This window comes from Chiloscyllium plagiosum, chromosome 1 (assembly GCF_004010195.1).
Source record: "Chiloscyllium plagiosum isolate BGI_BamShark_2017 chromosome 1, ASM401019v2, whole genome shotgun sequence".
NCBI lineage: Eukaryota > Metazoa > Chordata > Chondrichthyes > Orectolobiformes > Hemiscylliidae > Chiloscyllium > Chiloscyllium plagiosum.
In genome coordinates, this window is record NC_057710.1 from 61,918,593 (window position 1) to 61,940,170 (window position 21,578).

A 21,578-nucleotide genomic window follows, 5' to 3' on the forward strand; every position below is an offset into this window, starting at 1 on the left:
ATTATCAACGCCATATTCTATCAGTAGAACTGTCAACAATGGCTTGTAACACAATTTTAAAGTTCTTCTAAACTTTTCCATTTGTATCTGTGAAAGTGAAACCAAATTATTTACGTAAATAATGCAAACTAGGTATAAGGAATAAATGCTATCCACATTAAATTCACATAACATGAATAAAATAATGATAAGTTAATTCTTTGTTGAAAAGCTTACAGCTTTGCAACTTGAGAAGGAGAATTAGCTCAGAACAGTCAGTATTTGAAAGGTAAAAGAAGCAAAAGAAGAATAACTCATTGGAGGATGATAGTGAGCTTAAGGTTGGACAGAATGCGCACATCTCTCAACTCAAGCAAGGGGCAAGAAGTTGCTGACCTTACAATCCAAGACCAGACTCTCAAATTGATGAAGGTCTAGTGAGGGGTCAATTATCTTTTTAAAGTAGGTGAGATTTGAGAAACCCAAATTCTTATGAATAGGTTAAAGCCTTAGGATTCCAAGCATAAACATTACTATTTCGAGTCAAAAACATAAGGTTACAATATTTATGTTGTGCTCTGTCCAAAATTGACATGAGGCAATAATAATAGGTAATATATTGACTTGGAAAGAAGATTGGCTTGCTAATGTGAAACAAAGAGTAGGAATAAATGGGTCTTTTTCAGGGGTTGGTGCTGGGGGTCCAACCCTTTATAAAATTGATTTGGATGAAGGGATATAAGGTATAGGAGCCAAATATGCTGACAACACAAAATATAGGTAGAAAGGTGAGTTGCAAAGAGAACATAAAGAACCTACAAAGGGACATGGATAGGTTGTGACTAGCCAAAGATCTGACAAGTGGCGTGTAATGTGAGAAAGTGTGAACTTGTCCATTTTGGCAGAAAGAATAATAAGAGAAGCATATTATGAGAGTGCAGAGTTCCAAGATGCAGAAAAATCTGGGTAATCTAATGCATCAATCACCCAAGATTAGTATGCAGGTTCAGTAAATAATCACGAAAGCTAATAAAACTAATATGGTCTGTATGTAAGTTAGCTCGCTGAGCTTGAAGGTTTGTTTTCAGACTTTTTGTCACCATACTAGGTAACAGAGAGTTACCTAGTATGGTGACGAAAAGTCTGAAAACAAACCTTCAAGTTTAGCAAGCTAACTTCCATCAACCTGAGCTATAAATCTTCTCAAAAATCGCTAAAATGGTCTATTGCAAGGGGAGTGGATAGCAAGGCTAGGCAGGTTAGGCTTTAGTTATACAGGGCATTGGTGAGACTGCAACTGGAGTACTGAGTACAATACAGTCAGTTCCGCTATGACGTGGTAGTGCAGTTTTTTGTGCAGTCCTCTGTTATAAGAAAATTGCACATAGCAGCATCATTTAAACTAATGGAGCCAGAATCGCATTATAACCAATACACGCTTAAAAAGTTCACACGATAGAAAAATTGTCCTCACTTCATCAATCACATTATAGCGAATTTGCATTAATGAAACGCACGTTATAGGTGAATGACCTGTATTGGTCACCGTACTTACAGAAGAACGTGAATGCATCGGAAGCAGTTCACAGAAGGTTTATTAGACTAATGCCGAGAATGAACAGATTGCCTTTTGAGGAATGGCTAGGTAGTCTCTGCTTTTATCCTCTAGAATTTAGAAGAGTCAGTGTAAGCATGACTTCATTGAAACATATAAGACCCTGAGAGGATTTGAGCAGGTGGATGTTGAAAGGCTGTTCTCCTGATTATTGTGTTACCATTGATGGTTTTTGTTTTTTCTGAACTTTTGGTTACTTTTCTCAAACTTTAGGATCCTTCTTGTTACCGCCCTCTTTTAGATTTCCGAGATAACAGACAAGACTTTCCAATGGCAGATAGTCATTTGTGCGGTATAAATGGGAGTTGCCTATTGGGAACTTGTGGAATTCTTGAAATAAGAGGTAATTGCCTGGGAAAGTAAAGATTCCAATAGACAATGCCTCTGTACCCAGAACTTTTGCAGCAAAAGTATCCTTTTAAATTGGAGTATTCAGACAGTTCCACTGCAGTCAAATAAATAGTTACACAGAAAATGTTAGACAAGTAAAGACCTAGTCTAACTGTTAAACTGGCAACCCCTAACTGCCCCTCCTCTACACCCTTTATATCCAGCCTCTTTCCCCCCCCTCAGCTCTGGGGCCCTGGATGTCCCCTGCAACCCCCTCCACCAGAGGAGTCACCTGGCAATCCAAACTCACTTATAGATGCTTACCCTTTCACAAGAGTTGTCAAGGTAGTGTTGATTCCCCTGACTATTCTACACTTCAAAGGGCTTGTCAGGATTAAAGTACAGTTTCTGAATTTCTAAAAGAACCCTGATCAAAATCTCCTGTCAAAACTTCAGAGATCTTTCTTAATGTAAAGAAGGAGCAGAGTGGCAATCTGAGTGTGATTGCCGTTCCTTGGAAAATTTGACCTACCATCTCCAGTGCTTTCTTTGTCCTAGTTAGCGTTTTCAGAACTTCTGTATCCCTAATAACTGCCTGCAGTCAGATTTTCAGCATTCCAATATCTGAGAAACCCTTGGGTCTTGTGAGCGCGCCCTCTTGTAGGGCTCATACGAGTTTCATGACTCTCAGACTTCATGCCGGATTGACACTCTTAGCATGACTTTTAAATGTTTTAAAAGGACCTCTGTGCAGAGCCCACATATTCTGTCCTCTCTGTGCGTGTGTCAAAACCTCCCAGACGTACCAGAAAGTGGATGTCTTAGCCTCCACTTGTAAAGGAAGCAGTGCCTCTGGTCGATAAATTTCAGAAGGATGAACAGCACCAAGTGAATGAGTACAGGGGCTGATGAGGAAAACGTCACTTAATATTTTTGTGCCCATGCTATAATTCTATTAATATTCAAAAGTGTTAAAAGCAAATGAAAAAATATTATTTCAGATTAAGTGACTCTAAGTAATGATATAAGCTGTATTGATCTACAGTTGAGACAGAATGTTTGCAAATATATCATCTATAAATCTGTTTGCTGTAATGGCATTACAGTAATTTTGTTTAAAACTTTATTGCTTATTCCTCTGCACTTACTTAAATCTGTTTTATAATCTGCATCCCATAAATATATAACAGAAAGCTGACAATAATCACACATGCTTATACTGACATAAAGATCTCATCAATCTCCAAAAATCACCACATTGAGGCTTGTTTGTGCTGAAAGATTAGTTTCTGTGCATGACACCATAGCCAGCTGTTTATTACGATAGCTGTCAAGCAATCATACAGAAAGAATGAGGCAGCCTTCTACATTGTGATTGTCCATTGTGATCATTACTGCAAAATCAGTTTTGTGTTAATTCCATTTAACCCTTTCACAACTGAAGTTGAAGCCTTGTGCCAATGAAAACTTCATAAAAATGAAAATGCCTTTGCACTGTTCATGCTGCCTTTACTTGGACACATGTATCGTGCGTGCTTAATGTGCTGCTGGAGCATAACTTTCACAACGTAAACCAAACAGTGTAAAACAATGCACCGTGTTTATCTTGAGTTAATGCTGCCTCTCTGAATATATTTGAATTATTGATTTGTTGGGACAAATGTTGTACTGTTGACTCAGAAAATAATCACATAGTTGTTGTCTGCTAAATAAATTATATTGGAGTAATTTTAGGCTGCTTATTTAATTAGGCTGTTTATCTGCAAACTTACACTTGGAATGATATTTTCTTTCTTTTATGATCCCAGCCAAACATCATGAAGAGATCAGAGATCATTTTAAAAAATTAATTTGTGGGATATGAGCATCATTGGCGAGGCCAATATTCATTGCTCATCCCTACTTGTCCTAAAGAAAGTTTTAATTAATCTGCCATCTTGATGTAGTCCTTGGTACATAGGGGCCACTCATAGTACTGTTAGGATGGACGTTCCAGAACTTTGACCCAGCAACAGATAAGGATCACTGGCATAGTTATGTCAGAAAAGTATTTAGATTGGAAGGGAAGCCTTGTGTGGTGATGTCCCATGCACCTACTGCTCTTGTCCTTGTAGGTCAGTGCTTCCCAAAAACTTTTGCCTCTGTGACACCATTTTTAGACTTGAAAATTGCTCTGACCTCCAAGGTGGGAACTGAACAGGGAAAGAAAGATCAAGGGTGGGCCTGTGAAAGTGGGGGTCTGTCTGTGAGGGAACACAGTTGTTATAACTCAGTCAGAGCTCCTTGGAGCCATTGCTACCTTGGAGCCAAGAATCCCAAAATTTTAAGCTCATGACCTGAACTACATATTGGGAAGCCCTGGCACTTTATTCTTATTTGTGGCTCGTCTGTTAGCCTGACCAGAGAATTGGCTAGCTAATAACAGCTAACAGTTTGTGAGGCATTGTTTTGGGGTAAAGGAGGCACTTTCAGGATGGCAACCTGTCTCTGATGCCACAGGGATCACTGCTGGGTCACAATAATTTACAATGTTTATTAATGCCTTGGATGATGGAAGTGAATGCACTATCACCAAGTTTTCTGGTAGTATAGAAATAGTTGGGAAGGTAAATGATGAGGATGACAAAGAGTCTGCAGAGGGATATTGACAGGTTAATTGCATGGACAGTAACTTCACAGATGAAATATAACATGGCAAAAAGGTTTTATTTTATTTATTTCTTTAAGCTTTATTTACGAGCAGTACAGGCAGATCATAATAAGGACATAGCGATCGTAGGGTGAAAGACAGCGGCATACAGGTTACATTGCACAGGGTATGCACTTGGTGAGATCAACATTAGCAAGATCAGCGTTATTTGAAGTTAGAGAGTCCATTCATCAGAATGGCTTGGAAGAAGCTGTTCTTGAACCCACTGGTGCATGTGTTCAAGCTTCTGTATCTTCTGTCTGATGGAAGAGGTTGTAGGGGTGCATTATTGGGGTGCAATGCATCTTTGATGATGTTGGCAGCCTTTGCACAGCAACGAGCCAAGTTAATGGAGTGTAAGGATAGAAGGTTGGCTTCTGTGATGGTCTGGGCTGTGCACACAACCTTCGTAGTTCCTTACGACCCTGGCCAGAGTAGTTGTCGTACCAGGCCATCATGCATTCGGACAGTGTGCTTTCTATGGACATTATGGACATGCCAGATTTCCCGAGCTTTCTGAGGAAGAAGAGATGTTATGCTTTCTCAACTGTCACATCTATGTGGGAAGTCCAGGATACATTGTCAGTTATTGTCACTCTGAGGAACTTGATGCTCTTAACTCTCTCGACCTCACTCCATTTATGTACATGAGGCATGCTCTTCCCCCTTTCTTCCTGAAGTTAATGATCAGTTCTTTAGTTTTGCCAATGTTGAGAGAATGGTTGTTCTCATTGTGCCATGACACTAAAATATGGGGTTATGGATTTTGGCAGGAAGAATCAAAGAACTGAATATTTTATAAATGGGGAAAGACTGCACAAAGCTCCAGCACAGAGAGATCCTCCCCCACTTGTCACAAAATGTGAGCATCTTGATTCAGCATGCAATACAGAAGGTAAATAGTCTGTTAGCCCGTATTTCCCTGGCTACCCCTATCTGTGTTCTGCGGAGACCATTCTCTCTGTGACTCCTTCGTTACGCCCTCCTCCACCGCAAGTCCAAGCCACCCAGCAACTGGAAGAATACCAATACCTTTAACTCACCCTATCTCCTTGATCCTGGCTGCCATGAGCTTTCCTCAGGTTTTGTAATTTGAATTTAATGGCTGAAAAGAAATATAGCAGCTCAACTGCCAGATTCAATAAGTAAGTGTTTTTTTCAGCAGTGATCGTTTGCTGGGAGCAACAGAATTGTTTCATGGTCACTCAAATAGACTATCTGCCACAATCTCTTCCACAGTGATCTAGAGTGAGAGAAGTTTACGGCATGGACACAGGCCCTTTGGCCCAAATCGTCCATGCTGACTACATTTCCTAAAATGAGCTATGAAACATAGAAGATAGAACAGTACAGCATAGTACAGGCCCTTTAGTCCTCAATGTTGTGCCGGCCTTTTATCCTACTCTAAGATCAAGCTAATCTACATACTCTTCATTGTACTATCTGCCATGTGCCTATGAAGAGTTGTTTATATGTCCCTAATGTATCTGACTATGCTACCTCTGCTGGCAGTGCATCCCATGCACCCGCCACTCTCTTGAGTAAATAATCTACCTCTGACATCTCTCCTAAACCTTCCTTCAATTACCTTAAAATTATGCCCCCTCTTGATAGACAGTTCTGCCATGAGTTAAAGTATTTGGTTATCCACTCTATCTATGCATCTCAACATCTTATACACCTCTATCAAGTCACCTCTCACTCTTTTTCGCTCCAATGAGAATGACCTTAGCTCCCTCAACCTTTCTTCATAAGACATGCCCTCTAGTTCAGGCAGCATCCTAGTAAATCTCATTTCCACCCTCTAAAAAGCTTCCACATCTTTCTTATAATGAGGCGACCAGAACTGAACACAATATTCCAAGTGTGTGAACACAGTATTCCAAGCTGTATAGAGCTGCAGCATAACCTTGCAGCTCTTAAACTCAATCCCCCTGCTAATGAAAGCCAACACACCATATGCTTTCTTAACAACCCCAGCAATCAGGATTGCTTACATTTGACCCATATCCCTCTAAACCTTTTCTTTCCATGCACCTATCTATATGTCTTATGTAATTGTACCAGCCTCCACTACTTCCTCTAGCAGCTCGTTTCATACATGCACCACTCTCTATGTGAAAAAGTTGCCCCTCAGGTCCCTTTTAAATCTTTCCCCTCCCTCCTTAAATCGAGGACCTTCAGTTTTAGAATCCCAGATTCTGGTGAGTAGACCTTGGCTTTTCACCTTATCTGTGCCCCTTCTGCATGCAAAGGTGCTGGAGGGAGATTTTAGGAGGAGAAGCAGTGGACCAAGGTGTCCCAGAGGGAAAAATGTGTCTAATGGTGGCATCATGGAGGTAGCAGAAATGCCAGCTAATAATCCTTTGGATGTGGATGTGGATGATGGGGATGTGCTGCCATTTCAACACACCACCATGTTCGATGACCTTTATCTCTGTCTCGGGTTTGTTGCAGTGCTCCCGCAAAGCTCACGGTGCAAGCTGGAAGAACAGCACCGAGGTGGATAGATTAGCATGCAGTGGCAGTTATTTAAGGAGATCATTATGACTTTCAGAAAAAAATAGATCTGTGTAATGAGGCAAGATTCAAAGGGTGGGATAAACTAACAATGGAGATGAAATAGAGTATGAAAGAAAAACTTTGTAAAGAGGCAAGATCTATGATAGCCCTAACAGTGGGATAAATCCAGTGTGATGATACTAAGACTTTAAGAGGTATGTTTTGTCTTGGTTATTTTTATGAAAGGTTGTGACAGAGGTAGTGGGTAGTCTGCTCCAAAGCCAATAAAATAAACAACTTGTGAGGCATTTTTTTTTTAAAATGTTGAAACGATAGAAGCAGCATGAATGGATAGGGTCAAGCTGTCACAGGATTTTTAATGTTAGGTTTTCAGTAGTAGTTGCTGGGGCCTTGAAGCTGGGTTTGGAAGCTAGAGTACATGTCTTGCTGCTATTCATCCCTCAATTTTCTCTTGATGGCTTTTCCTCCTGGACTGGAGAATTGCAAGTGAGATAATCCTCTATACTGAATTTGTCTTTGTCAAGAGTGTGTTTATGGGATGATACTATATTGAGACAGTTACTATTTCGCAATTAAATAAGCTATTATTCTGTTACATTTTCCAATAGAGTTAAATTACTCCTAATTTCTTCTTTCTTCTATTGTATTTTAACTGTAGTGCATGAATAAAGCATGTTTTGCTTTAAGACCGGTAGTTTGAGCAATTGAATTTCATTGGGAATGCAATGCCTGGCACTTGTCTTTAAAAAAAAGTTGGAGTCTAGACTATCATCTTAATATCTGTTGAGGGGTTTTGGTCTAGTCCATAACACCAGCAAAGGAGGATTAAAAAGATACTAAAGCCAGAGAAAATAAGCTCTGAGGGCAAACTAACAAAGGATATCAGAACTGACATAAGAGCTTCTTCAAATACAGTATACCAAAAGAGAGAGAGGTCAACATGAACATAGGCACCTCAGAAAATGAATCTAGGGAAACAGTTATGGGGAAGAAGGAAATGGCAGGAATTAAAAAGATTAATGCATCAGGTTTTACTGTAAGATATTTTGCACATCCCATTAATAATGAAGAATACGGGAGGATGAATTAGCATGACTGGAGGTGTACTTTCTGACAAACTAAGAGGGCTAAAGGCAGATAAATCCCCTGACCTTGATGGCTTGTATCCTAGGATCCTAAAATAGGTAGCTACAAAGATAGCACATGCATTGGTTGTAGTTTTCAAAACTCCTTGGATTTGGGAGAGATACTAGAGATTTTGCAAATTGCCAATGTGACGCCCCTATTCGAAACAAGAAAAAAACAGGCAACTCTCAGCCAATTAGCCTTACATCTATTGTTGGAAAAGTGTTGTAATCAATTATTAAGGATATAATAGCGAAACATTTGAAAAATCATAATCTAATTAAACAGAGTCAGCATGGCTTCGTGAAAGGGAAATTGTGTCTGACTAGTTTATTAGAGAGTTTTGAGGCAGTCTCATCTGGATAGAAGAAAAAAAATAGATATGTTGTATTTGGACTCCCATAGTGCATTCAACAAGGCATCTCACAAAAGGTTAAGTCACTAGATAGGAGCCATGGTGTTGGAAGTGGTATTTTTTGGAGTCCATTGTGAAGGTTAAGATTTCTAAATACTTGGAAGTGCATGGTAAAATAAGGCAACGTCAGCATGGTTTCATCAAGGAGAGATCATGCCTGACAAATCTGCTAGAATTCTTTGAGGATGTAGTGAGCAGGTAAGACCAAGGAGAGCCAATGGATGTTATCCACCTGGACTTCAAGCAGGCCGCACAGGAGGCTGCTGAGTAAGATAAGGGCCCATGCATGGTGTCAGAGGCAAGGTGCTAGCATGGATAGAATGGCTAGCATTGGTTGTCTAGCAGAAAATAGTGTAGTGATAAAAGGGTCTTTCTCAGGATCGCAGCCGATGACAAGTGGTATTCCGCAAGGGTCAGTGTTGGAACCACAACTTTTCACTTTATACGTTAATGATCTAATGAAGGAACTGAGGGCATTCTGGCTAAGGTTGCAAGATGCTACAAAGATAGGTAGGGAGGCAGGGAGACTGCAGAAGTATTTGGACAAATTAGGAGAGTGGGCAAAGAAGTGACACATAGAGTACAATGTGGGAAAGTATGAGGTCATGCACTTTGGTAAGAAGGCTAGAAGCATGGACTGTTTTCTTAGTGGGAGAAAATTCAGAAGTCTGAAGTATAAAGAGGCTTGGGAGTTCTAGTCCAGGATTCTCTCAAGGTAACCTTGCAAGTTGAATCAGTAGTTAAGAAGGCAAATGTAATGATGGCTTTATTTTGAGAGGACTTGAATATAAAAGTAGGGATGTACTTCTGAGGCTCCAGACAGCTCTGGTCAGACCACATTTGAAATATTGTGTGCAGTTTTGGGCCCCATGTCTCAAGAACATTGTACTAGCCCTGGAGTATGTTCAGAGGACGTTTACGAGCATGTCCCAAGAATGAAAAGCTTAACATATAAGGAATGTTTGAGGGCTCGGGATCAATACTCAATGGAATTTAGAAGGGTGAGAGGGATCTAATTGAAACATACAGAATGCTGAATGGCCTGGACAGAGCAGATGTTGGGAACATGTTTACATTGGTAGGAGAGACTAGGACCCAAGGGCGCGTAGCCTTAGAGTAAAGGGAAGACATCTTAGAACAGAGATATAGAGAAACGTCTTCAGTCAGAGAGTGATGAATCTGTGGAATTCACTACCACAGAAGGCTGTGGAGGCCAGGTCATTGAGTATATTTAAGATGGTGTTCGATAGGTTCTTAATTATCAAGGGTTATGGGGAGAAAGTGGGAGAATGGGGTTGAGAAATATCAGCCAAGATTGAATAGCAGAGCAGATTTGGTGGGCTGAATGGCCTAATTTCTGTTCCTATGACTTATGATCTTATGGTGTACTGGCATGGAAAGAGAATTGGCTAATGGGCAGGAAACAGCGAGTGAGGTTAAGGGGTTCTCTTTTTTTAGGATGATGACCCTCAACCAGTGGGGTTCCACAAGGATCAGGGCTGGGAATGCAGCTGTTTACTAGGAATGACTTGGAGGAAGGAAGCAAAAGAACTGCAGCCAAATATGCAGATGTCACAAAAATGAATGGAAAAGAGATTGTGAGAGGGATGTAAACAGTTTAGAAAGAGATATTGATGGGTTAAGTAAGTGAGCAAGAATGTGGAAAATGGAATGTAATGTGGGAAAATGTGAAGTATTTAATTTTGGAAGGGAGAACTTCAGAACAGAATATTAATGCAATGAAGAAAAACTACAGAAAGCTGCAATACAAAGGTACATGTGGGTACTTGTGCATGAAATACAGAAGAGGAGAAATTGAGGACTGCAGATGCTGGAGATCAGAGCTGAAAATGTGTTGCTGGAAAAGCGCAGCAGGTCAGGCAGCATCCAAGGAACAGGAGAATCGACGTTTCGGGCATAAGCCCTTCTTCAGGAATGAGGAAAGTGTGAAGAAGGGCTTATGCCCGAAACGTTGATTCTCCTGTTCCTTGGATGCTGCCTGACCTGCTGCGCTTTTCCAGCAACACATTTTCAGCCATGAAATACAGAAAGCTAGCACCCAGTAATCAAGGACACTAATGGAATGGTGGGAGGTTGGTGAAGAAGAGTAGTGAAGTCTTACTACAAATGTACAAGGTGCTGCGACACCACATCTGGAGTATTGGGAGCACTTTTGGTTCCCCTATTTAAGAAAAAACATAATTTCATTGGACGAAAGTGAGGACTGCAGATGCTGGAGATTGGAGTCAAGAGTGTGGTACTAGAAAAGCACAGCAGGTCAGGCAGCATCCGAGGAGCAGGAAAATCGATTTTTAGGGCAAATATCGATTTTCCTGCTCCTCGGATGCTGCCTGACCTGTGCTTTTCCAGCACCACATCATTTCATTGGAGGCTGTTCAGAGAATGTTTATTAGTATGATTTCCCGGTTTGGAGGAATTGCCTTATATGCAAAGGTTAAACAGGTTGTCTTGGAAGTCATTGGAAGTTGAAAGAATGAACGGTAATCTCATTGAAACATACAGGATTCTTAAGGACATGACAGGATAAATAGTGAAAGGGTATATCCCCTCATGGGGAGTCTAGGAGCAGAAGAGACAGTCTCAGAATTAAGGGGTGTCAATTTAATATTGAGATTAGGAGGAATTTCTTCTCTCAGAAGGTTGTGAGTCTTTGGAACTCTCTGCCAGAGAGAGCAGGGGTGGCAGATTCCTTCTATATATTTAAGGCTGAACTAGATAGATTCTTGATCAGTAGGGGAATCGAGAGTTATAGAGAGAGGGCAAGAAAATAGAAATGTTAGGCCATGATCCTATTGAATGGCAGAACAGGCTCAAGAGACCAAACAGCTTACTCCTGTTCCTATTTCTTATGTCTCATTGGATCCCTCTAACCTTTGAGATCTCTAACAACCCATCCCCACTTTCTTAAAAGTGTGAATTAAATTTTGCTATTAAATTTGACAGGACCTTCATCATCCCAGTATTTCCAGGATTTCTAGTTGCAAACATGTGCCTTGATCTCTGCCCACCATGGGTCCAGGGTGCCTAAAATAATAAACTTAGATTTTACTTCGCCATTATTTCTGATATTCAGTTAATAATGTATAAGATTATGATACAAACTAAAAGGGGAAATAATGTACTTACAGAGACTCAAATAGAGTTCCAAGTTGCGATGTACATCTCCCTCTGGTGATTGAAGATAAAATAGCTGCACGTTTAGTGAAGCAAATCTACTCATCATTTTTGGCAAGTTTCTGCCTTAAGCTGAAAAACTGTGCATTCTTGGAAATGGATTCTGGGCTGGGATTTATTTGTACCAGGAGCATGTTTGATGTGAGTGGTTTAGGAGGTGCTGGCAGGCTGACATTGAGGAAAGAAGGGGACCAGTTTGGAATGCTTAAATGGTTTTTCTTAAGTTGCTTATCCAGTTTCCTTTTGAAAGCTAAAATTCAGTCTATATCTGGCATTCACTAAGGCAGTGCATAAAATAAGTCTTTCCTCATGTTTTGGTTCTTTTGTGATAAATCTTACAGCTATACCTATGGTTCTCAACCCTTTAACCAGTGGGGTTTCTTCCTCTCATTCTATTCTTTTCAATTTTGAATGCTTCAGTCAAATCTTCGCTAAGGAGAACTGCCCAGCTTCTCAAATCTATCCTCATATTGGAAATCTCTTCACCACAGAATTATTCTCATACACCTTTTCTGCATTTTGTCAAATGCCTCCCCAAGTTCCATAAATGCTCTGATGTCAATCCCTTCAATTCCATGGGCTAGAATCTGGTCAGTTCCCTGAATTTCTTTGAGAACTAACCTGGTGGAGGGCCCCTCCATGTTCTGAGTGGGAATCGGGATGCAAATTCTCCAGTTGTTGGAGATTTAGCTTGCACAAAGGAAGATGGTTGTGTGTATTGGAGGCAATATAAGCTCAGCTCGAAAAATTTAGGGAAACTACTTAAGTTAAAGATGAATTAGTTCCTTAGACGTGATGAGATGCATGCTAGGATGTTAAAAGAAGTAGCTACTCTGAGATGCTGCTAATCTATCCAGAATCGTTAGATTCTGGAATAATTCCCAGAAGATATTAAAACTGCCAATGTGACACATTTACTTAGAAAAATAAGGTAACAAAAAAAAAATCAGGTCATTACAGGCTAATTCACTTGAGATCTGTCATTTGGGAAATATCACTATTTAAAAGGATGTAATAATAGTTGTGGTTCTGTTTGCCGAGCTGGAAGTTTTGTTGCAAACGTTTCGTCCCCTGGCTAGGCGACATCATCAGTGCTTGGGAGCCTCCTGCGAAGCGCTTCTTTGATGTTTCCTCCGGTGTTTATAGTGGTCTGTCCCTGCCGATTCCGGTTGTCAGTTTCAGCTGTCCGCTGTAGTGGTTGGTATATTGGGTCCAGGTCGATGTGTTTGTTGATGGATTTGTGGATGAATGCCATGCTTCTAGGAAAGGTTAGAACAAACAGTCCTACCACAAATTCAACCCAAACTCTGGGTCAGATATGTCGATGACACGTTTGTAATCATTAAAACACGGAAGTAGAAAAAACACACCGGATCATCAACGCCACATTCACAGGAATCCGATTCACGAGAGAAGAAGAAAAGGATAGCCAACTCCCATTCCTAGACGTGATGGTACAGAGAACACCGTGACTTTCCTCTGGGTGCTCTGGTTTCCTCCTACAATCCAAAGATGTGCAGGTTAGGGCAATTAGCCGTACTAAATTGCCCATTGTGTTCAGGGATGTGTAAGTTAGGTGCATTAGTCTGAGGTAAATGTAGAATAATAGGGTCTGGGTGGGTTACTCTTTGGAGGGTCAGATTGGACTTGTTGGGCCAAATGGCCTGTTTGCACACTGTTAAGGATTTTATGATTCTATCTCCTTTGAGCTTTCCCCCTCTCACCTTGAATGCATGCCCCCTAGTTTTAGGCATTTAATTCGACTGGGACAACACTACTATCATAGGGCAAGCCAGACAGAGAACAGCCAGGGAATTCCTAGAGGCATGGCATTCATCCACAAACTCCATCAACAAACACATCGACCTGGACCCAATATACCAACCACTACAGCGGACAGCTGAAACTGACAAGCGGAAGCGGCAGGGACAGACCACTATAAACACCGGAGGAAACATCAAAGAAGCGCTTCGCAGGAGGCTCCCAAGCACTGATGATGTCGCCTAGCCAGGGGACGAAACGTTTACAACAAAAACTTCCAGCTCGGCGAACAGAACCACAACAACGAGCACCTGAACTACAAATCTTCGCACAAACTTTGATGTAATAATAGGTTATTTAGAAATGCAAAATATGATCAATCAGAGGCAACATGACCTCACAAGGCGGAATTCATGCATGACAAATGTATTGGAATTCTTTGAGGCGATAACAAACAGAATAGATAAAGGGAAAACCATGAATGTTATATATTTGGAATTTCAGAAGGCATCCGATAAGGTACTATGCTGTAGGCTATTTAATAAAATAAGAACATAGAAGATTGGCTGACTACTAGACAGAGTGGATAAGAGGGTCATTTCTCCTCTCCTCTAGATATTTTTAATTGGCTTGTCCAGATGTGTTGTTCGCACTGCAGGTGGGATTTGGCATGTTTCCTGGCTCTAATGTAGAGACATTACCACCCCACCACAAAAGCTTTTACTCCTGGTGATCATTGTGAATCAATTGGTACTTTGCAAGCCAGCATACAGGATGATTTCCATTTAGTTAATGGGATTTGTATGTTTATTTGGAGTGACCAGGTGGAGGTTTTTTAAAACCAAATATTTTTCAGTCTGTGGAGAGTTCTGAGGCTATAATAGTTAGACTACATTTAATTACAGATTATAAATGGATATGAACCGTGCAAATCTCCAGTTCAGTCATGGTAGTTTCTTTTAACCCTGGGAACATATTGGGCTCCTGATGGTTAAATTATTACCTCAAATATTATGTAGCAGATTAATTCATAAGTAAAGTATTCTAATAGGCACTGGAAATTGCTTTATTTGAATAATAATGACTTAATTCATACTATAACAATATTGAAATAATTCAATGCTTTCTGCTTTAAAATTCCATACCTTAATTACGGATACAATATTTAAGCCTGGATAATGTAAGTTTTGATGGCAAAGCTATTAGTGTCATCATTATATGTGTGAAACTGACAGTAACATCTGATGCCTGCAGATGCACAATTAAGCTCACATGTCCATAAATTGCTGACAGTAATTCCCTGTTACTTGACAAGTTATGTTGTTGAAGTCTCTGCAGATAACAATCTCAGAAATCACTGAACATAGATGTCATCTTCACAGTGTAATATCACGAAAATAACTCTAAAAATGTTACACCTTGTATAATGAGGTCTGACATGATTTTAAAGGCATGCTAAGTCATATGAACACCTTCTGTAGTCTTGAAATACAAATTTTATGATTACAGAATGTCAAATTTCAATATTACAAAATATGCACAGGTTTTAATAAGTGTTTTAAAAATTTGCTTAATAAATCCCAACTTGTTTTTTCTCCACAAAATATGTAAAATGTGAACAGTATTCACTGGATTCAGTTTCGTAGTTTGCTGTCTGTGTGGCTTCTTCAATGTGCTTAATCCCGTAGGTAACATCACTGAATATCTGAGCATATCCTTGACCAATATAAAGCTTAGCAAAGGCAAAAACATTGCTAGGTCTTTGTGAGAAACATTCTTTAATGGCAAGTACTGGTGTTCTGCTGACCAGGAAACCCAAACTCAAATATGGATATGTGTATATGTAACACACTTGCAGTCCATTTAATAAAATTGCTTTTTAAAAATTTTGTAAAAAATTCAACTTTTGATTGGTTTTTCTTCCTTCTAATACATGCAATCGCAGGGAACACAGCTGATTTTCACTGCTGCTAAAGAACTGGGGCAGTTATCAAAACTGAAGGTATCAGTGTATTTTATTGCATGAGCAATAAATCTGTGTGCTGTATAGAGAAGTGCTTGACCTGTATTTAAAGCAAAGAAAGCTTGGTGTGTTTTTAAAATATATTCTTGTCTGTCAGAAATTCAAATCTATAAATTATTATGGTGCTCTCATGAAATGCAAGAATGCTATTTGAAATTAGTTTTTATTTTTTTAAAAAGTGCTTTTGCAGTGTGCATTGTATGCTATTGCCAGCTATAATTGTAGCAATGAAAAATGAGAAATCAAAACCGTTGTTTTCTGTCACGTAAACTTGAACTCAGAATGCTCCATGTAAAGCAAAAATGTGCATTTTCAGGTGCATTCTGTACTTATCACAATACACAATTTCTCTGGAATGAAGCTCAAGTAAAAATTCTGTTTAATAAGACTGAGGGAAGGAAACAAACTCGATGGTTTAATATCCATCCACAAATATTAAATAATACTTTGTGGTTAAGTCTTATAGCTAATATTTTAATAGCATTGCCTGTTCCAAAACAAATATGAGCAGTCATGCAAGTTCTCTGACACACCTCCATAATAGATATCATCATTTATAGTTTTGATCTTCTTTTAAGCAAGGAATGTTTATTATGTTCTTTGACTAAGATTAATGACAAAGAAGGTCTTGCTAAAGCAAACATTTGACTTTTATGATCAGCTCGAAACCCATTAGGAGATTCTCCACATAAAACTGAGGACGTCATTGGACTGCTTACAAATTATTTATCGGTAGACACAAAACAAGTTCATTTGAATGTTATTCCCTTTGTCAGGCCAAAAGAAACTTCATAAATATGTACAAGTGAGCAATATTCTCATCTCTATGAAATATCTAACCGTGCAAGATTTGATTTTTCCAGGATCACATGGTTCGGGAAGAAGCCAAAAGCCTTACACCAAAACAATGTGCTATTATGGATTTAGCACTTGATACAATTAAGGTAAGTGAGAGGAATGCAGCTTTATTTTAAAATCATTCCATCTAACTGAGATTAGAAAAATTGTGAATCATTCTGATCTTATGTCAGAATTAAATCTGAAGGCAAATATTGGGAATTCCAGGAAATTCTTTTCCTTCAAAGCTACCTTTTGTTTCACAAAACTAAAGCATAGAGCTATGGATGCTAGATATCTGAAAAGAAACAGAAATTCTTGAAGAAACCAGTAAGGTGGGGAGAAAGCAGAGTTCACATTTTGAGTCTGGTGTCTCTTCATCATCAGAACAACTTTTTTCACATGTCTGTGGGTATTCCTCTGATAGCATATAAGTGTCAGTTGCCATCTTTTTAAAACGGTTTGTATTTCAACATATGACCACCTTGTTATACCTCACCACCTTTTTTAAAAAGTATGTGGATAAGCACTTGAAATGTCATAACATTCAAAGTTCTGGACCAAGTGCTGGAAAGTGAGGCAAGTGTAGATTTAATAATTTTTCTATCAGTGCAGCTTCAATAAGCCAAAGGGCCTCCATATTGTGTGATTCTATAATTCTCTTAACTGTTGCTTGAATTTGAACTCTGTTAACTTATTTTTTCTCTCTCCTTGGATGTTATCAAACCTGCTGGGTTTTTCCAGCATTTTCTGTGTATGTTTCAGATTCTGCAATATTCTGCTTTTGTTTGTTTTCTTCAGCACTGGCTCAAGCTGGTCCCTCAAGATAAATTGGTTGTTCCCCTGTATGAGGTTTTTTCACTATTTTTATTTGAGTATGCCAGTGTTACTGGAGAATTGGCAGTTAAACGTTTCTACACTGTGACATAAGTTTTTGCCTTTCTGTACATTGTTCTATAAACTTGAATGTTATTTTCAATTTTGTTTACTTGGTGAATGTTACTTTATTTTGAATAGGTTTCAAGTTTCTGGATTTGTGAAATGACATTTTATGTATATTTTCCTTTTTAATCATTTTTCTGCCTTTATTTTATTCAATGTATGAAACTTTGACAGGGAAGAAATTAAATTATGTAGTTTTGAAATTTCTCTTGATGATAATAGTAAATCGCTATTTAATGTGTTTCAGTGACAGGCCTCTGACAGCAGAGGTGTTTATTCTCTCTTTTACATGCTTATTAGTTCAGTAAAATAACAGGGGGTTGTCATGCGAAAGCACTTGACTGATTTTATTGCCTCAGCAATTTCTAGCCTCATTTATTTTGAAATTTTAATACAATGCAGGCCCACCAGGTCTGCGCTGATTCCAGATCTTTATTTAGACTGCTATTTATTGCCCATGCATGCTTTCTATCCCTCTGTTGGTATCCTGTCATGTGTCTGTCAAGATACACTTTAAATGTTGCTAACGTTCCTGCTTACACCACCTCCACAAGCAGAGCATTCCATGTACTCACCACCCTTTGTGTGAAAGGTTTGCCTAGCAGTTCTCTGCTAAACTTTCCCCCTCTCATCTTGAATTTGTGTCCTCTCACAGTTTTCCTTTCCACCCTGGGAAAAAGCCTCTTACTATCCATCCTACCTATGCTTCATAATTTTGTAGACTTCTAACAGGTCACCCCTAAGCCTCCATCTTTCCAGTAAAAACAATCTGAGTTTATCCAACCTCTCCTGATAACTAAAAACCTCCAGACCAGACAACATTCTGGTAAACCTTCTCTGCAACCTGTTTTAAGCATCCATGTGCTTCTGGTAGTGTGGTGACCAGAACTACACACAATATGACATGACTGTCCCCAAGTGTGGCCTAACTAAAGTTTTATACAATTGCAACATTGCCAACATTTATATTTGATGCCGCGCTCAATGAACAAAAGTGTGCTATATGCTTTCTTGATCACCTTATCCACCTTCAGGGATCTGTGGACCTGTGCATCCAGATCTCTCTGTATGTCCGTTTTCCTAAGAGTTCTGCCATAAGTACAGAAATCTTTTGAAATACTCTTAATTCAATTAGCATCTAAAAGAGAAAAGTCTACATTCAAGCTTTGGCCTGACCCTCATAAGAAATTGGTTCTGTGGTTTGGTTTAATGATATTGAAACTTCTTCGAAAAAAAAGACCTCAATTAAGATATTGAAATCAATTATTTGTCTCCATAATCATTGCCTTTGGGCTGCCATGACTTTTGAACCAGGGATTGATATGATAGGTGGTGAATAACTTTTGTTTTGTGAATGTAAAATGTAATTCCAGTTAGGATTATTGGAAGTGTTTGCAACTAGTTTCAATTCACAAGAAAAAATCTAATATTATATATGAAAATTCCCACCCTAAATATCGAAATGCTGTCAGCTTTTATTGAACTTTCTGTGACTGCATTGATTTAAATCTAAAGTTTTTTTTTTAAGCTCGAAAGGCAGAAGAGGATTGCACTCTGAAATATTGCTAATAAACTGGAGTACCACTCTTTAACAATTTAGAAAGTTTACACGTTTGTCTCCTACCTTTTTAAGCAAAAATTGTCATCACTGTAGTTGTAATAATCCAGTCAAGAGACTGAGTGAATCAGGCCATTAGGATGAGTGTTCCAACCTAGTTAACAAGAATCATTTGCTCTTGCAGCTTGTTTATTTAGTAAGTTTGCAGATGACACCAAAATTGGAAGTGTAGTGGACAACGAAGAAGGTTACCTCAGATTACAACGGATCTTGATCAGATGTGCCAGTGGCCTGAGGAGTGGCAGATGGAGTTTAATTTAGATAAATGCGAGGTGCAGCATTTTGGGAAAGCAAATCTGAGTGGGATTTATACACTTAATGGTAAGGTCCTAAGGAGTGTTGCTAAACAGAGGGACCTTGGAGTGCAGGTTCATAGCTCCTTGAAAGTAGAGTCACAAGTTGATAGGATAGTGAAGATGCTGTTTGGTATGCTTTCCTTTATTGGTCAGAGTATTGAGTACAGGAGTTAGGAAATCATCTTGCAGCTGTGCAGGATGTTGGTTAGGCCACTTTTGCGTGCAATTTGGAATATTGCGTGCAATTCTGGTCTCCTTCCTATTAGAAAGATGTTGTGAAACTTGAAAGGGTTCAGAAAAGATTTACAAGGATGTTGCCAGGGTTAGAGATTTGAGCTAAAGGAAGAGGTTGAATAGGCCGGAGCTGTTTTCTCTGGAGTGTCAGAGGCTGAGGGGTGACCTTATAGAGGTTTATAAAATTATGAGGGGCATGGATAGGATAAATAGACAAAGTCTTTTCCCTGGGGTGGGGGAGCCCAGAACTAGAGGGCATAGGTTAGGCTGAGAGGGGAAAGATATAAGAGAGACCTAAGGGGCAACCTTTTCACACAGGGTGGAACATGTGTAGAATGAGCTACCAAAGGAAGTGGTGGAGGCTAGTACAATTGCAACATTTAAAAGGCATTTGGATGGTTATATGAATAGGAAGGGTTTGGAGGGATATGGGCTGAGTGCTGGCAAGTGGGACTAGATTAGGTTAGGGTATCTGGTTAGCATGGACAAGTTGGACCGAAGGGTCTATTTCCGTGCTGTACATCTCTATGATTCTAATGCACACAAATGATGGGCGGCACGGTGGCACAGTGGTTAGCACTGCTGCCTCGCAGCGCCAGAGACCCGGGTTCAATTCCCGCCTCAGGCGACTGACTGTGTGGAGTTTGCACGTTCTCCCCGTGTCTGCGTGGGTTTCCTCCGGGTGCTCCGGTTTCCTCCCACAGTCCAAAGATGTGCAGGTCAGGTGAATTGGCCATGCTAAATTGCCCGTAGTGTTAGGTAAGGGGTAAATGTACGGGTATGGGTGGGTTACGCTTCGGCGGGTCGGTGTGGACTTGTTGGGCCGAAGGGCCTGTTTCCACACTGTAAAGTAATCTAATCTAAAAAAAATAAATTGAATTACATTCCTGTTAATTAATCATAGCACTTTTAAGTTGGTAATACTGCAGATGAAGTAAGTATTATAATACAATTGCTTCAATTAAGAGTGTGTTCTCCTCTATGGTTATTTAAAACTGGTTAAAATGCAATTGATCATTTTCTGTCAACTCACTAAGATCAAGCAAAAGCGTATTCTGTTTTTACTTTGTTTTGCATTTACTGTGTTTAAGATAGCTTTTCTTGTGCTGGCAAACCAACGGTATGAAGGTCAGAATGTTAAAATTAAATCTCATTCTGGATCAAAATATAGAAAGCAGTTTTTGGGATTTGATTGCCTGTTTGAAGGGCAGTTAATACAGGAAAGGTCTTACTTGTAGATACAGTTAAAAGGGGAAATTATCATTTTATGGAACTAATTTACAAATATGATAAATGAATGACAGTTTCTCAAGGGGGCAAAATGTTTGGTTTAATTTACGCCATTATATTTTGTGTTTACATGGGAAAGACCTTTTTACCTGCTAAGGTTTGGTGATAACTTCCCTGTTAGTATTGTTAGAAAGTTATATGAAATGACAGCTGCAGACTAAATCGTGGGTACAGATGTTAGTGATTCACGAGGTCAGATTGTTTATGTTCAAACTTTAACGTTACAGCAATACTTCCATGCTGGTGGAAATGGTCTGAAAAAAACTTTCCTGGAGAAGAGTCCAGACCTTCAGTCCTTGCGATATGCACTCTCGCTCTACACTCAAACCACAGATACCCTCATCAAAACATTCGTCCAGTCTCAGACTGCTCAGGGTAAGTTCTTGAAAGAACAATTCTTGGGAGAATGTAGTTACTCTGTAGTTATGATGTATTCCTGTTTAGAGTAATGGGCAAACCTGACACTCTTTCTTTGTCAAGGTTCCCTCTATTCAAACATTGTCAAACATACATATTTTTGTGTGCACATCACTTAGTTTTCTTCCCCAAAAAAGTGATACTGACTTTCTGGAAAGCTGCATTATGATGCTATAGAACTACTGAAAATTGAGAATATTTATTTTAAGTTTTATTTTTGTTTTATTTTTCTGTCAAATGTGGACTGGCCCATTCAAAAGATTATGATCAGTTTGAGGTTTCAGTTTTC

At 39.4% G+C, this 21,578-nt stretch overlaps 1 protein-coding gene across 8 annotated transcripts in view; it reads left to right on the forward strand.

The window, feature by feature from the left end:
- The window catches only part of LOC122548946 (protein unc-13 homolog B-like), a 643,343-nt gene that overhangs the window by 598,097 nt on the left and 23,668 nt on the right, over window positions 1-21,578 (forward strand). For all 8 annotated transcript variants that reach the window (XM_043687965.1, XM_043687956.1, XM_043687983.1 and 5 more), the window contains 3 exons: window positions 15,578-15,634; window positions 16,519-16,599; window positions 21,100-21,247. In XM_043687965.1, coding sequence (XP_043543900.1) covers window positions 15,578-15,634; window positions 16,519-16,599; window positions 21,100-21,247 — 286 coding nt within the window. The remainder of the gene's footprint in view (window positions 1-15,577; window positions 15,635-16,518; window positions 16,600-21,099; window positions 21,248-21,578) is intronic.